This window comes from Syngnathus scovelli, chromosome 22, assembly GCF_024217435.2.
Source record: "Syngnathus scovelli strain Florida chromosome 22, RoL_Ssco_1.2, whole genome shotgun sequence".
NCBI lineage: Eukaryota > Metazoa > Chordata > Actinopteri > Syngnathiformes > Syngnathidae > Syngnathus > Syngnathus scovelli.
This window is the reverse complement of record NC_090868.1, coordinates 321,065-337,629: the sequence shown is the minus strand read 5'-3', so window position 1 is coordinate 337,629 and position 16,565 is coordinate 321,065. Positions and strand designations below refer to the sequence as shown.

The following is a 16,565-nucleotide window of genomic DNA, read 5'->3' as shown; positions in this document are numbered from 1 at the left end:
ACTCGTCGTCACCTCAGAGGCGGCTCAAAAGACCAATCGGCAGTAAATCCCTCGGCGCTTCCCGTTCGCGACGCCGCTCCTTTCCCTTTCGCGTCGGCTGATCCGGCTCGACGGGATCCGAGCTGAGCTCCGAGCTGAGCTCCGAGCTGAGATCCCAAAATGCATTCTAGTCGTCCGTGTGAGATCTTGACAATTCATGGAATTGTTTTTTTTTTTTTGCTTGGATCTCGATACTGGCGTTGTGGGAATCTTGCTGGTTAGTGCGCTCTTTGCTCATCAAACAATCGGCGGTGTCAAATTGGGACAAATGGGGAGCAGCCCGAGACAGGCGGCTGAATGGAGAAGCTGCAAGATGGACGGGAAGCTGAGCGAGAGGGGAGGGAGGGAGGGAGCAGCGTTATTGTGAGCGCAGACAAGTGATGGCACAATCCGGGCGCCGCGTGTCACTTTGGAACAATCAGGAATGACGGCTCAGGTGTGCAGCGAGGAAAGAGAAAAAAAAAAAAAAACGCACCGTTGGCCTTTGCCGTCCGTCATTGCCTCCAACGCTGGCAGGGAAATGCCAAACGCTTTCATTTCATTTGATTGCATTGCCCCAGCCCCCCACCGGTGACTAGCATTTGGTTCTGCCTGTTTGGACCCGTTTGCAGCAGGGAGCGACCGACGGACCGGCCGATCGACCGGTCCGGTCCGGCCTGGCCCGGCCGCGCGTCTGGACGGTGTCCCCGATTGGCCCGGTCCTCCGATCCGGGCGTGAACTTTGCACTCGGCAGCTGGCGTATTCCTGCCGGGGCTCTCCTATTGACTCGCAGCTTATTGGTTGAGCTAATTGCTATTTGCATAGCGTTATTAGTGTCCCGCCACCTCCGCCGCCGCCACCGTGACATTTGCCTCTCCCGTGGTTTTTTTTAATCCGCCACATTCCGGCGGGGTGGATATTTCTCGAAGAGGAGGAATTAGATGGCGTGGCGCGAGGAACAATTGATGCCAAAAAGTAGCGAGCGGGAATACGAGAGCGAGGAGAGCAAACATTAATATGCGCTTGATTGCGGTTAAAAATAGCAAGCCGAGAGTTTCATAAAGAACAAAGACTTTTTTTTAAATAATTATACAGGAGACGGAGATGAAAAAAAACACAACAAATATATATATATATATATATATACCTGTATATGTGTGTGGAAGAAGGTTTTGCTTGCAATTTAACTACCAATCCCATTTCCCCCCCAAAAAAAGCGCTTAAGTGGCCCGCCCCGCCCGCCCCGCCTCCACTTTTCTTCTTGGCCTTCACGTCAGTCAAGTGTGTCTGAAAATGTCACTCTCATTCCAGTGTTATTAGCTGGAGTGGACCCCCGCTCGTCCACCCGAAGCCAGCTTTTTGCCGCCAGCCTTTCCCCGCTGAAAAGGTGGCGAGCGTTTTAAAAGCGTTTGAATGAGCCATTGCGTCGCCGAGAGGCAAACGTCGGCGTAATGACCGCCTTGGAACTTTTCGGGCCGTCGTACGCCGCAAAGCGCTTTCTTGATGTCGGGATGAAGGGAAGACTCGCTTACCTGTTGAGCTTTGGAAGGAAAAAAAAAAAAATCTGCTCTCTTCAACTTTGCAACCTGAAATTTGGAAAGTGCGTTTGTCAACCCGCGAAAAGTCTCGAGAGAAGAATACTACGCCGCTCCGCCGCCGTTTTGATTTTAAAGGCGAAATATTAAATCTTGAAATATCTTTTAGATTAGGTTCAGATTGTGACGTAACCGTTTAGACGTTAGCCGCACGCTAACGGCAGGTGACTTGGACTCGCCGGCGTTTGTGTTTTGCTGCCAGGAGGGGGCGCTCGGGAGGAAGGGCAGACGCAATTGAAAGCTAAGTAAGTGGGGGGGGGGGGGGGAGAGAAAGGGGGTCTTCATTTTGCTTTGTTGCACAACCGTGTCTATTTCTCGCCTGCCGTGCCGCCCCGCAGTGTCGCCGCGATGATTGATACGGCGCGCCGAGCCAGCGAGCGCCACAGAGAGTCATGCATAAAAGATGAGCGCACTTTATTGTGTTTTTCCTGTCGGCCGCGGGAGAGCGCGTCACTTGTGCGGAGCCCCCGAGAGGCCCTTCGGCCCCCGGACCATGTCGGACAGGTGCGGATGGCTCGCTCTCCCCACGCCCGGCCGGCCGGCCGGCCGGCGTCATTCATCGCGCCGCCCAGTGATGCTTTGAAATGATGATTGTTCTTATCACCATTATCATCGCGCTTAACGAACCTTTGATTCGCAGCATCGTCTCAAAACGACCCAAAAGAGAGAGACGGGCGGAAAGGATGAGTGATTTGAACACAATCGGGAAGTCGCTCGCATATGTAGTTAACGCGGGAAGTGAAGGCAAAAGTCAGGTCGCCCGCAGCAACTGCGTCCAAATTGGAAGGCGGCTGCCAAAGGCCACGTGAGTCGGCACGGCCTTCAATTCTGTCCTTTGTTTCCATGGAGATGGGCCCCGAGCAAAGGCTAGCAGACTTCTTCCAGGCCGCTAGCCGAGCACACGCTGCAGACGGCGGTCAAGCCAGCGTCGTCCAAATTTGCTACCTGAGCCGGCCGGAGCCCCGAGTTTGGCACTTGAGCGTTTTTGGTGGCGCTTGACGCTACACCCCCCGTACTGACCCCTTCCGCCATCGATCGGCGCCTGGGCACGAGCGAACGTTTGTCTTTGATGGTCTTGGAGTCTTTTGTTTGCTTTTGCTCCGGCAGCACTAATTGGTCCATTTTCGGCTCACAAGATGGACTATGCGGCCTAATATGGCAGACGTCTGTTGCTCCCCGGAGGAGAAAACAAATTAAAGTCAGCTTTTCCTCTTCTTCTTCTTCATGCTCATTTTCTCCTTCTCCTCCTCTCATGCTGATGTGGCTCGCATTAAGCCCCCCCTTCCCTTCCCCTCCCCTCCCTGCGGCCCCTCTCCTTTCCTTCGCTCCTCTTGCCTGCCTGCCTGCCTGCCTGCCTGCCTGCCTGCCTGCCTGCCGCTCATAAATTGCGTGAAGAAATCATTATTTTCTCATAAACGCCGCAATATTGCTATCATCGAGCGGCGCGTCACGTAAAAGCGCTTTATGAGACGGCGGCGGCGCCATCGCTCACGTCACATGAGCGCCACCTGATTAGCCGCATTTAAGGAAGCCGGGCCTAATCTCTCCCCTACGCCAAACGTCACCCGGCGCGGCACCCGTGCGCCGCCCGTCATGCCAGTGGCGTTGCCGGTGCCGAGCCGTGCTGACGAAGAGTTAGCGCCATTAGCGCCAGAGCGCTAAGCAGGAACGCAGTTTGGCAACAGTTTGGTTTTATGGCGACGTCCCGCCGAGGAAGCAGAGGGCCATTAGCGCTAATGAAAGCCACCAGAGTTGCTTACTTGGGTATTCCTGGCGCTTCCTTGCTAACGTCTGCGCAAAAGTTTGACCTCCGCAGGTAACGCCACCTTTCTGACTCTGTTGCTGTTGGAGCAGTGCAATTGTGGCGGCAGCGGCGGGCGGCGTTTGGGCCGAGCTCATCTTTTCATTAGCGCAACTCTCCGGTGGGCCGCATGGGCACGCCGACATGTGGCGCTGATCAATTTGAATGCCATTAACATCCGGCGCGCTCCCCCAAGCGCCGTAATTGAATCAAGCAAACAGGCGGCAGTGCAGAGCTCATGGTCAAGCCAACAAAAGGATTATTAACAGCGCCATTGACATGGTATTTACCGCGAGGGGAGGGGGGGGTGCTAGAGGCAGCGTCGCCATTTGCAAAAAGCAATTTACGGCTTGCGTGGCGGATTTAAGTGCGTCTCAAGGTGAAGCGCTGACGGCTAAATGTAAGACAAGTCTGTCGGCGGCGGCGGCAGCCCTCAGACGTTCCCGCGGCTTCATTTGCTCCGCGGCCCGGCCCGGCTTGTGTTGTGCGTGGCGTGCCCCGCACACGCGCACGCACGCACGCACGCACGCACGCACGCACGCACACACACGCACAGATTGGGGCATTGGACAGAGGGTAGCGGCGCGAGCCAGTCCATTTCTGCTGCTATCTGGCAATAAGTGCAAAAGCGCACAGGTGGAAAAATGAGAAGAGATAGCCGCTGATGAAGGAGTCGACGGGAGAGCTTGAGCGGGACGGGGACCCAGGCTCTGTCCGGCATTGGCCGGACGGACGCAAGCGAGCGAGCGAGCGAGCGGCCAGGCCAGACGGCGGGCGCCGTGATCCGCCATGTGTGGAGGGAGACGTTCCGATTGGCTGCCCCCGATGCTGCCGGCGGCCGAGAGACGTGACCGCCGGCTGCTAACTATTGCAACTTGCGCTAGCCCGGGCGAGGGCGAGATGGCTGAGCGAAGGACAAGTTGCGCTTCCAAGCGTTTACTTTTGGAAGTGAGAAAGTGTTCTTGGCCGGCGTGCGTTTCCATGGAGACGAGGGAGGGAGCCAGCGAGCGAGAAGGTTCCCCAGCGCTCGGCCGCTCTCGGCCGCTCCCGGCCTTTCATCGCCTTAGCCTTCATTAGCGCCACGTCCCCTTTTGATTGGCGTCGTTTATCCCGAGCCAAGCGCACGTCGCCGCCATTGGTCCACACGAGAGGCCGTTGCGGTATCGATCGTCGCTCCAAAGGCGTTTGGCCGGCGAAAGAGACGAGGTGACATGATGAGAATCACCCTGCGGACATTCCAACTGCTTTAATTAAATCCCGGACTGAAGACGGGAGAAGAAAAAATGTTCACCGAGAGCCCCCCCCCCCAGCGCACCCCCACTGCCTCGCCGCCTCCCTCCCACCCCCCGTCGCCAGCCACCTTTCCAGCTGTGACGGGGCACACTAATGAGTTAGCCTTTCGCAGCGCGCGTGTCACACGTGAGCTGATCAATTTTTTTCCAAAGCTGATTTTCACCTTAGCTGCGGGGTGGGCAGGCGCGACCACCCACGGCGGTCACGATGCGGAGGCGGCGGTTAGCGTGGGTAAATCTTGTTGCCATGACGACATCCCCTCCGACCCCGGCTGGCTTTGATTGACGCGAGGCAGCCGGGACATGTTGCCAAACGGCGGGTTTTTCTCCTTTTGCGCGTTTGTCGCCCGGCCGCGGCCGCGGCCTCGTCGACGTCCGTGTCATCCTACAAAGAATCTGAAATAACCAGCCGCTAGATAAAACCAAAATCCTGAATCATAATTGCCAAGAGAACTGTAACCCCTGTTCTGTTGTCTTTCATCAGGAAGGAGCACGCGGCGCTAGCCGGAAGAAGGAACTGGGAATGAGTTCACAGCGGATCCGGATTGACACCAGAAAGGTCAGTGGAAAGCCAGAAAATGTGCGCAATGTTCAAAGGAAGGCCAAACCAAGCGAGCGCCTCATATTTCAATCATCTGGAGTTGTTGTCTCGCGCGGCTTCTTTTGGCCGATTGTTTTTGTCACCGGCTGCTCGGCGGGATGATACCGACCGACCGACCGACCGACCGTTTGTTCGCTGGGCCACCCGCCCGACCTTCGCGCTCATGGTGGCGTGAGTGTCGACGTTGTGGAGACACGTCTCCTGCGTTCTCCCTTGAAGCGCTTTTCTCTTCAATCTTTCTCCTCGCCGCTTGATACACCTCATTAAATCCTCCACCGACGAACGGAACCATGCACGGGCGGTATTGTGAAAAGCGTCGCGTGTGGCGTGTTGACGGAGCGCCGCCGCTCGCTTGAGTTTAATTCCGGCGGCAGACAGAGAAAATGTTGGCAGAGAGAGACAGAGAGAGAGAGAGAGAGAGAGAGAGAGAGAGAGAGAGAGAGAGAGGGAAGCATGGAAAAGATGGGGTTATGAGATATGTTTAAAAGGGAGCACGGGAGATGGATAAGAGCTCTCTGTGTGTGTGTGTGGAGGGGGGGTGCTGTTGCGGGGGCAGCGTGATGAGAGCGAGTGGAAGATAATGAGAGGAGGGAGGGAGGGAGGGAGGGAGGAGGCAGGATGGAGGAGGGATGGAAGCCGGCGGAATGAGGAGATAGAGACGATTTCCTATTCCGTCAGACGCACTTTGGCTCATTCATTATATTCCCCAGGCAATTACCAGGACCACCTGCTTTGTCCCCCGCCACCCCCATGCATTCCCCCAAACCGCTAGCGCCCCCCCCATCCCATCCCGCCGCTCATTGTTTCCGGCGCCGTGCTCTCCGGACGCAATCTTTGCATCCCACATTGTCATTTTCCAGGCACAGACACTGCCGCTGTGTGCCGCTGTGTGCCACTGTGTGCAAGTGTGTGCAAGTGTGTGAGAGAGAAAGACATTTGGCCCGTTTTAATGAGCTCAGCGTTGAACGAAAGCAGAACGTACGCCACCGACTTTACGGCAATCGGCAACGCCTTTGTAAAACCTGAGTGGGGGGGAGGCGACCGAGTGGCATGTGTACATGAAGCTTCGGCAGTCTGAAGAGCAAAAGTTGAGAGTGGGGGATGTTGCGTCGACTTGTACTTGTTGCAGCCCCCGAGAACAAGCGGGACGCTTCGGAACCCGTCACAAACTTTCAACAGCGTTTGTCTTTTTCCGAGGCGGGATGCGCCGATGTAAGATAAAGGAATGTCGGGAGGGAGGGAGGGAGCGAGCGAGCGAGCGAGCCGGAGCTGACTGGCCGGACGTGCGCGGCCGTGCACGGCGCCGCGGGAGCTTGTTGCCATGGCTACAGCTGCCAACATCTCCGGTGGGGCCCTGGCAACCCGCCGCCCACCGTCGCTGGCGTCACTTGGCCACTCTGCCCGCCCCGCTTCCTCTGACGCCCGTCTCACCTCCGCCGTTGCTGCAAAGATTTCAGCTCCGTTTTTCCGCCTTCGTCTCATCGGACTCATTAGTGTCCTTTACGCTGCCTTACTGTGTGCGTGTGCGTGTGTGTGTGTGCGTGCGTGCGTGCGTGCGTGCGTGCGTGCGTGCGCACACGCGTGTGCACGCGCGTGCGCAGTGCCGAGCAGGCCGCAATTACGGGCGCTTCAGGCCAATGCCGCCAGTGTTTGATTACAGTGATCAAGGGCCAAGTTACAGAGAATAAAAGTGTGTGTGTGTGTGTGTGTGTGTGTGTGTGTGCGTGTGCCTGAGTGTGTATTTTTGTGAACAATGAACACTTGTGTGTGTGCGCGCGCGCGCGGGCATGCACGTGTGCGCACTCCTTTTCACACGCACGCATCGAGGCAATGTCCTGTGGGTAGGCTTAAGCGTCCTGTTTCCTAATTGCTGCTGATGTTTTATTGAGTGCGCTGCCCCCAATGGTGGCAAGCTGCAAGCTCAACAGCATCTTCTTCTTTGTCATTTTCTCACGCGCGCCCCAAAGGTGTCAGGCGTCGCCTTCCGCCAGTTGTCGAGCTCCCGAAGTCGCCCGGCCGGCTCTCGTTCAAGCGCGGGCAATTGGCCGCAAATGAACAGGAAATTGTCAAATTTGAGCCCAGCCGATGGCTATCAGCCCACGACGACGGAAATTACGCGACAGGAAGACGACCCGCCGCGTTAGCTCATCTTGAAGGCGCCTGCCGCCTCCAAATGTTGGAATACAAATTGTGCGTATGGAAAACAAAATCGTCTTAATATTGAAGCGTAATTCATGGTTTTTATTTCTAGTGTATGTGGCGAAATCACCAAAGCAATCAGTAAATGTCTTTTTATCGGGAGACTTATCGGCCGTCTTTGAAAAGTCCAAAACTTCTTTTTTTTTTTCCATGACCCAAGACAAAAGGCCAAAGTGTGCATGTGCGCGTGCACGCACACGCTGCTGCAGAGCTTAGCATTAGCATCCCGCAGGCGCGTTGAGTTGTGGTGGGGAAACTTTATTGGAGTTCTTCAGAATATCAAGCAAGTCTCAAAGTTGAGAGGCCCCCCCCGTCAGCTGCAGCCCACGCGCGATGCAGTCTGTCGACCGACGGTCAGCGCGCTGGACGCAAATCGACAAAAACGCACACACAGAGTCTGCCGCAGGGTTACGGCCAGAAAGCGAGGACTTGCATTTTGCAATTTTATCCAAGTTGGAAATCAAACATTTTGCTCGGCTTTCCGTCCATTCGGGCTGTAACGTCACCGTCGGCCACTTGATGACAGCGCACGGTTTTCGATGTATATATAATGATATATTTTTAGGATATTATTCTTCAAATTAATATATGATATAACATGCATCTTTGGGGATGTTGATGGGGTGATATGGAACATAACAGGCCCCGCCCCCTCCCAATGGCGCCATACAGTAGCGGCGATGCCCAAGCGGAAATGTGCAGACACTCGTCATGCAAATGGCGGGGGGCTTTTAGGACCCTGAGGCGTGCGCCGGTCTTCCCACTTGAACCCGCCGCCGCCCCCGTCGCTCTGCCTCGGCTTCCCGAGTACCCTCCAGCGCAGGTGAAGAGCACGCGGCGTCCACCTGTCCCGCCTCCCACGCCGACCCGGGGCGGCCCGGGGCCGACCGGCGGAGCTGACCTTTTGGAAGGCGGTTCAAGTGCTTTGGAGATCACTTTTGCGAGCACTCGGCGCCGCAGCTGTGCGCATATTTCAACCATCACGTCGCGTCCGCTCCACACAAACACCATCCCGCCTTATGAGAAGAAAACACAGCTTCTCTAGCCGAAAAAAAAAGAAATTGCAATTGGTGGTGTGTCAAATTTACAAGGCATGTTTGCGTTTGGGGCAACGCGGTTCATCGCTGGGGACGATTTACGAGCGCCACATGTTTGTGAGGATTCCTCCGCCCTCGCGTATGGAGATGATTAGCCGCAGGGGGAAGGAAGTGAGGAAACACGAGCTCGGGCTTCAAAATGCCTTGAGCCGCAGTGGCCGCGATGGCCGCGATGGCCGCGATGTCCTCGATGGCCGCAATGTCCGCGATGGCCGCAATGGCCGCAATGGCCAAAACCAGCCAAAGTGGCTTTTGGTCAACTGCCACGGTGCTGCGCTCAACCGCTATCCCTCCCAGATCTTCACAACGGAGCGAGATCGACCAAATGTCTCCTTTTTTTCTTCTTCATTTGTGAGGCGGTTTCGGCCGGCCAAAAGTCACGCCAACTGGCTTATCTGCTCACCACACCCAAGCGGTGTAAGCACAAAAGGGGGAATTTGTTGCGCGCAGAATGGCGGATATTGACGGCTCGGAGCGGCCTTATCTGCAAGCCGGCAGCTTTTAGCATGGCCTCGGCTCCTCTCGGCCGGCTGGCCAGCCGTATCTCGCTTATCGTTATCCTCGTATCTAATAATACATCTCCTCTCACCCCCCTCAGTCTTCTTTCCTTCCTATTTTTCTGGGTCACCTGTCGGCCGAGGAGCTCCTTTGTCACCATGGCGGCGATGGCAGCGGCTGCTTTGCTTTCTCCGCGAGACGTCTCTTGCCGCTTATTCGTAAACCACCAGTAGCCTTGAGGAACCCAGGCAGGAAGCCATACTCTCTCCTTTTCATCCCGGAGCGCGCTCGCTCGAAACGGGCTGGTTCGTCCCTCCGATGTTTGATCGGTGATGGTTGCCGTGTCGGCTTAAGCGTCCGTTTTGTACATGGCGGGTGTTTTAGTTTGTGTCCGCCTGCATGGAAGATGGGCAAAACAAACAAACAAATTGGAGGTGAGGGGGGGGGGGGAACTCCATTGTGCCGCCCAACACAAAAGATAGGAAAGGTCCGCCTCGGAGTGCGTGGGTCCCTCCGAGGTGAAGTGGAAGGCCGCTGGCGGCGGCGGCACTACTCTCGTGGCCCCATAAAGGCCCACAAGCAAATTAGCACTTCAAACAAAAGCATCAAATGAGAATAGGCTCTTCATATGCGCTCTTGTCAGCGCCAGTGTGTTTACTCCCCGTCCCCGTCCCCGCCCCAGCCCAGCTTGTCTTTGCCGTTTTGTTTGCTGCTGTTTTTAGCGCCAGCCCGTGATGTCCAACCGCTTGAGATATAAGAAAAAAAAGGCGCTTGTACAATGTGTGCATCTTGTTCCTGGCTTGTTGTGCTTTTTCGTGGCTTCCACCTCTCCTTCCCAAAACAGGAAGATAGCACTCCAGTGTGTAAGAACGGTCGTTATCAAATAGTGTCAAGAATGAAAGGTTTTTGTGTGCTGTCAACGTGGTGCATATTTATATTTGGACAAAAGCAGTGCTTTGGTGTTATTTTGTCGATTGCCTTTGCGCAAAGTGACTGCGATTGGATGGCACAAAAATGAACGCACGAATTGCAAATAAAACGGCAGACTTTGCCTACGAGAGGCTGTTCAAAGCCAGCGAGCTTTGATTGGCTCGGCCGGAAGGTCCTCGCGCTGCGGGCGTGGCCGTTGCCCGGCCTTCATGGTGTCCGTCGCCGCCGTTCAAGTAGCCGCCGCACCTTTTCCCGCCGCCTGCAATCACGCTGATTCGGCTTGTCTAATCAGCGGCACCGGCGGGCGCCCTCATCAGACTCCTTCTTGAACCCTCCGTCAGAGCCCCCCTCCCTCCCTCCCTCCCTCCCCGAATCTCAGTCGGCGTTTCCTCTTCTACGAGCGCTCCGTTGGCATGATGTTAATGGCGCTTAAAAAAAAAAGAGGCGCAGTGAAAGCAATAAATCATCGTCTAGACACTTGTGTTTGCTGGCGTCTTGGCCGCCCGCCTCCACAAAGCGAGCAAATGAAAAGCTCTAATATGGGACATAAACATAATCATGCGCATAACGACGAGGTCGGCCGAGCTCATAACGCCGACGTGAGCGCGCACGAGCGGACGCTTTATTGCGTTACTCATGTAAACGTTGCTCCAGTGATTAAAGCGGAGCTCGCCTTTATTGCTCGTAATTGTTTTGGGGTCGGGCTGCGCTCCCAGGAACGCACGCCGCCGCGTGCGCCATCTATATTTGATGAAGCCCCTCCGCTTATCGGGCCACGGCAATATTCTTTTCGTCCGCTCCACCGTGTTTTGGTCCGGCTAATACAACGCAGGAGCGTAAAGGGTCCCGTCGCGTAGCGTGGCGTGGCGTGGCGTCGCTGCGGTGGCTACGACAGAGAGACCCGGGACCTGGACCAAAACATTCAAACCAAAGACGACGACGACTCCAGACACGCGGAAGGGACGCCACAAAGACGGAAAGCAAAGACAAGGACTGACCGGACTGAAAACAAGACACGGACGAGACGAGTCCAAAAGCAAAAACGACACCGAGACGTCGACCCAAACCGCGCCGCGCCACGCCACGCCACGCCAACCAAAAGGGCCAAAGGTCTTTCATTGGTTGTTGTGAGTTGATCAAAGCGGCCCAGAAGAATGTCTCACCATTCCGATCGCAGCACGTCAGCCCCTTTGCGATTTGGACCGCCCGTCGGAAGGCTTTTGCCTTCCAGCGCTTTAAGAAAGAAAAAAAAAGAACAGCTCTTCCACACATGATGTTTTGAGTGGGGCAAAAAGCGCTGCGTCATGAAATGTGTCCTTATTGACGGCTCAGGGATGCAGTCATGCCAAGCCAGCGCTGACTCTGCACTTTGGCTCCAAAAGTTGTGTCGGCCGGACCCTTCGTAGCCCCGACGCCCGCCCTCCCCTCCCCTCCCCGTACGTAGGAAGTTTGCGCCGACGCCTCCGGGACGGTCTCACAGCACATCCGAATGGGGGCGTCTCTTCGTAAACATTTGGACCACCACCATTACTTTGGAGTCGGGGGAGGACTGTAGAAAAAGGGTGAACGGGGGGGGGCGCAGAAGATTCCGAGAGGATGAGAAACAGATGACGTGAGACTGGGAACCGAAAACAGGTCGGCCAAGACTCGCAGCAAAAACACAAAGTCAAGACGACCCCGACGCAGGCGGAGGGAGGCAAAACACCGACATGTGACGCAATCGCCGACAAAGACCAAACGCTGCCTCTGGGATGCTTGTCATTCAAATGTTGTGCCAAAACGCTCAAGTTGTGGCCCGAGCGTGCCTTCACGTATACGTGTCTTTTGCCCTTAAGCCAGACACACACACACACTCTCAAAAGGCTGCTTCTTCTTTCTTTCCTTCTCTTGCCAGTATGTGTGTGTGTCGTGTGTGGTGTTGTTTTGGTGCTTTTCCTTTTCTCAGCACGCACACGCACAGAAATGTCACGGCGCCAAATCCCATTTTGACTGGCGCCAACCACGAGGGCTGCGTTCACCTCCATCTCCCCTCAGAACCCGCCAAAACGCGCACGCGCGCTAGCTAGCCATGTTTCATCAAGCCGTCGTCCGGCCCCGCGGCACCTTCGCAAATGGAAGTACGCTCGCTCGCGCTAACCTTTGCACCCGTGGCGATCTGACAACATCTATTTGGTGATAGAGTGAAAGTAATAACACACTGACACACATACATAAACCTTTTTTTGTGTTTGTGTGTGTGTGTGTGTGTGTGTGTGTGTGTCGCGTGGCAGAAAATGTCAACTATTGAAGGCTCCACCACATTGATGTTGTGAGAGGACTGTTATTACAGAGCTGGCCGGGGTCTTTGGGGCGGGGCCTTTGGGGCGGGGCCTTTGGGGCGGGGCCTTTGGGGCGGGGCCTTTGGGGCGGGGCCTTTGGGGCGGGGCCTTTGGGGCGGGGCCTTTGGGGGCATCCTCGCACGGCCTGCGCAGGCTTATAATTGGGTGGCGCTCAATACGACCTTTGACTTCGCCGCCGAGCACCTGAGACAAAAGGATGGAGAAAGCGTTGGGCGAGATTCTTTTGGGACTTTGCTCGTATTGACGCGGCCACATCCGTTGAAAGTCTTCTCGCTTGTCACGTCTTCTCACTCTGGTGCCGTTCGACATCACTCGAGGGAACCCGGAGACAAATTGTCACTGGCGCCGTCCTGCTAGCTAGCTAGCTTGATGCTAGCACAGTCGCGCTCGTGGGAATGAAGATGATGTCACGCACGCGCAAAGCAAAAAAAAAAAACTACGTGGCCGCAAAACGTAGCTAGCCGGCCAGCCAGCCGGCGGTCGCCAACAGTCTGGGGACGAGCGCTCCTACTCAAGCGCCCCCCCTCGGCCCCTCCCCAGGGTGATGATTAGCTATCGATCATCGCCGTCGTTTGCTGGATGCTCTAATTGCGTTTTCTGGCCGACCTGACCCGCCTCGCAGCTAATGAGATGTCGGGGTGCTGAAATGGGGAGGGGCCGGCCGGGCGGGCGTTGCGATGACCATAAATAGGCGCGTACCCATTGGAGGGCAAGTTGGCCACCATGGCGGGCGGCGTGAGCCCACGGTTTTGCCCGGGCTTTGCCCTCACGCCGCCTCCCTCTTCCTCTCTAGGCGAGCGAGCGAGTGGGCCGCACGTATTGATTTGTGAGCCTTTCGCACGCTGTCGGGAGAAGAAGTTGATTAGGAGCGGCTCTAAATTTATCCTCCACCTCTTCCTCTTGCCTCGGCTGAGTCGCCCACTCGCCCGCCCACGCCGCTCCGGTCCGTTTGAGCCGCGCTCTCTCTCTCTCTCTCTCTCTCTCTCTCTCCAGCGAGCGCCACTTTGGCTTCCGTTCCCACTTTTCTTTCGGGCGAGCTTCGGCGGGCTACTGGCTGCCATTTTGTCGTCTCGGCTTTGACTCTCACGGTGCGCAAAATGTCCGCCTTTCCCGTAGGTGACGTCATCTATACGGCGTGTAAAAAAAATGCAATAGTCCAAAGAACAAAGACCTGATGCAAAAAGTCCAGTCTTGACTGAACTTTTGGAATAGAAAGCCCTGTCTTTCTGCTTCGACTTGGCCTATCTTTGCAAGGCGGCCATTTTGTGTGCTGTGTGTGGGTGTTGTGCTACACAACTTGCTGTTTTCACGACTCGCCACGAATGCTAAGAAAAGCGTCCGTCCGATCGTAGACCGGAATGCCTCGGGCGCGCTGTTGGACACGCGGCTCGGCTCGGCGCTTGCGTGGGTGGTGGTTTGGCTTGGGCAGCGTTTGACGCCATCCAATGTCGTTTGCGACATAATCCGCCGCGTGTCTTTCACCGGCACGCTCAACGCACGCATGAGCGAAGCGTCTTAAATCCAGAAGCTGGCGTAAAGCGGGCCAGGCCGGGCCGGGCCGGGCCGCGCCAGGCGGCGATCGCTTGCTCGGCTTTCTTACTTTGGTCGCTTCGGTCACGGCTTGCTGATGAGCGCCTCTCCCAAATGGCGGGCTGGGGCAAAAAAAAAAAAAGATCCATTCAAATGGAATGTTTGTGTCAAAGAATAATCCCGCGCGGTATCACTCGCGACACGTCGAGCGCGCAATTAATGTGAGCGCAGGCATGCTGGCAACAAATCAGCGCCTGTGCCTGCGTGTGCGTGCGTGAGCCTGCGAGCCAGCCAGCTAATCGATGAGCTGATGGCTGCCACTGTAATCGCACTCGTGTGCGCTATGCAGTCGATGACCCGATTTCTTCCCGCCGCTGGAAAGAATGCCTTTGTTTTTGTTGGCTGCACTGGCAAAACTAGATGGTCACTTTTCGGCATGCTCATTGATACGTACCTTTAAGTGGAGAAACAAACAAACAAAAAAAAAAATGTATATATATATATATATTTCTTTTTTTTTTCTTCTTATTTCCCACGTGCACCCAGCGACACCTCCACCCACAGCAATGAGATTATTACGCACAAATTAACATTGTCAGCCAGCATGATTTGTGTGGTGTGTGTGTGTGAAGGCGAGGGACCAAAATAGCAAGCGAGGAAGAAGAGCGAGGGGCTGTCAAGTCTATCCATCCTCCTCCTCCTCCTCCTCCTCCTCCTCCTCCTCCTCCTCCTCCTCAGCCCAGCAGATGTCCAATAGTGTCTATTTAAAGCTGGCAACACGGTGGCTGGCGTGGTCGCGCGGAGGACACGACGTGCCACCAACGCGTCTCCGAGGCGGCTTTTGGCACCAAACGTTAGCTCGCCGTTCACCCCTAACCTGATAAGGAGAAAAGAGAAGAACATCAACAGGATGCGGTGGCGTGTCAGACAGGAAGTGGGCGCCCTTCTGCTTTTGGGAGCGCACTTCTCTTTTTCTTTCTCTCGTTACGCACACTACTTCCACTTTGACACCTGTTTGGGTGGTCGTCCCCCCGAAAAAAGTGAAAACACCGTCTTGAAAATTGGTGAATATCTTGACCAAGGCGGTTCATCCCAAAAAAAGTCAAGCTGCACATTGGAAGCGGCAAAGCACCTGAGCTCACCACATCCCCACCGTGTTGCCAACCCTGAATTGTTGTGATGTCGACAGGTCAGGGTGGCGGCATCGTAAGCTCGCAGGCAGTGAATGGGGAGGGGGGCGGGGGGGAGCAAGAGAGCGAGCACAAGAGAGCGAGTGAGCGAGCGAGCGAGGAGGAGGGGGAGGCGGGTGTGCGTGCGTGCGTGCGAGCGAGCGAGAAGGCGCGGCGCCACTTCTCATCAGCCAGCAGCAGCGGCAGCAGCAGCAGGACGGCTCGCCTTCGCCTCGCATCTCGCGGCCGACGGACTTTAAAACGTCTTCTCCCGTGACACCTTTTTCACTTTTTTCATCGGTCTTTCGCTTCCGGCTCGATCTTTTTTTTTTTTTTTTTTCTTTTTTTAAGCGCCGCGCCCCCCCCCGCCGCGCAGCCCTCCTCTTTTCAGCTCCCCCACCCCCTTCCTACCTGTCATCATGGTTTCTATCATTTCTGACCTGGACCCCCTAAAGAGCTGGAACGTCTTAAGGTAGGCCCCGCCCCTCCGGGGGACGCTCCGGGGAGGGCGTGAACCGAGCGGCCGCCGCAACCCGGACCGGCGTGTGTCCCCGTGAACCCGCCTCAAAGTTGAGTGTGAGAACATAACTCCCTGTCCCACCCCCGGCCCGCTTCTCATGGAAGATATTCCCACACGCCTGACCGACAGCAGCTTAGCATTTTGACTGCTTTGCGCACAAAAGGGCTTTTCTCGCAAGTCAGCGGTTTTTCGGTTTTTTTTTTTTTTTTTCTCAACACTGCTGCGCTCGCCATTTCCATGGAATGTTCCTTCCGACGGCACTGGTCTCGTGTCTCTTGTTCATGAGAATCTTCATTGAGAGAGGGAGCGAGAGTGCGTGTGTGTGTGTGTGTGTGTGTCACATGCTGTAATGTAACGCACAGAAAGCTATTCCCACTGGAACACACATTTGCCATCATCTGACCTATATGCACTCTTGTAGCACAAACTAACGCACACTGGAATGTAACACACACACACACACACACACACACACAAATGTGTATGGTAGCCGCTGTAACCTAACGCACTTATGTAACAATGCACACGCAGTGTAGCCAAAATGCCTTTTCTGATTGAAGTGAAGAATTTGAAGACTGTGCTGTGTTGTGCTGTGTTGTGCTGTGCTGTGCTGTGCTGTGCTGTGCTGTGCTGTGCTGTGCTGTGCTGTGCTGTGAGTTTCCTGTTTTTCCTGACAAGTGCTCGTCTCATGTTTGTCATCGACGCGAGCCCTCATTTGGAGCGAGCGATAGATTGCGCCGGTAAGGGAAGGGGGGGGGGCGTGTTTGGTGGGGTATTGTGCGTGTGTGTGTGTGTGTGAGACAAAGTGCGTGTGTGCGCGTGTGTGTGTGGCCCAACGCGCGCACTTGATGTTGACGCTCCTCTTCAGAAACAAGCGTGTTAATAAAAAGCAGCCATGCACGTGCACGCGCGCACGCACACATGCCTCACGCAGAAAAGAAAATGAAACGTGTTCAACTTTTCAAGCGTCACCTT

General features: G+C 55.5%; 1 protein-coding gene across 20 annotated transcripts in view; it reads left to right on the top strand.

Annotated features, from left to right (window-relative positions):
- The window catches only part of LOC125991946 (CUGBP Elav-like family member 2), an 85,194-nt gene that overhangs the window by 29,891 nt on the left and 38,738 nt on the right, over positions 1-16,565 (top strand). For 17 of the 20 annotated variants that reach the window (XR_007489495.2, XR_007489496.2, XM_049760388.2 and 14 more), the window contains one exon: positions 5,192-5,266. Coding sequence is in view for 2 of the 20 variants with exons in the window: in XM_049760399.2 (XP_049616356.1) it covers positions 15,490-15,542 (53 nt within the window). In the remaining 18 variants the exon portion in view is untranslated. Of the gene's footprint in view, positions 1-5,191; positions 5,267-15,230; positions 15,543-16,565 lie in introns of those variants that run through there. The other 3 variants (XM_049760399.2, XM_049760411.2, XM_068649634.1) reach the window with 3 other exon arrangements.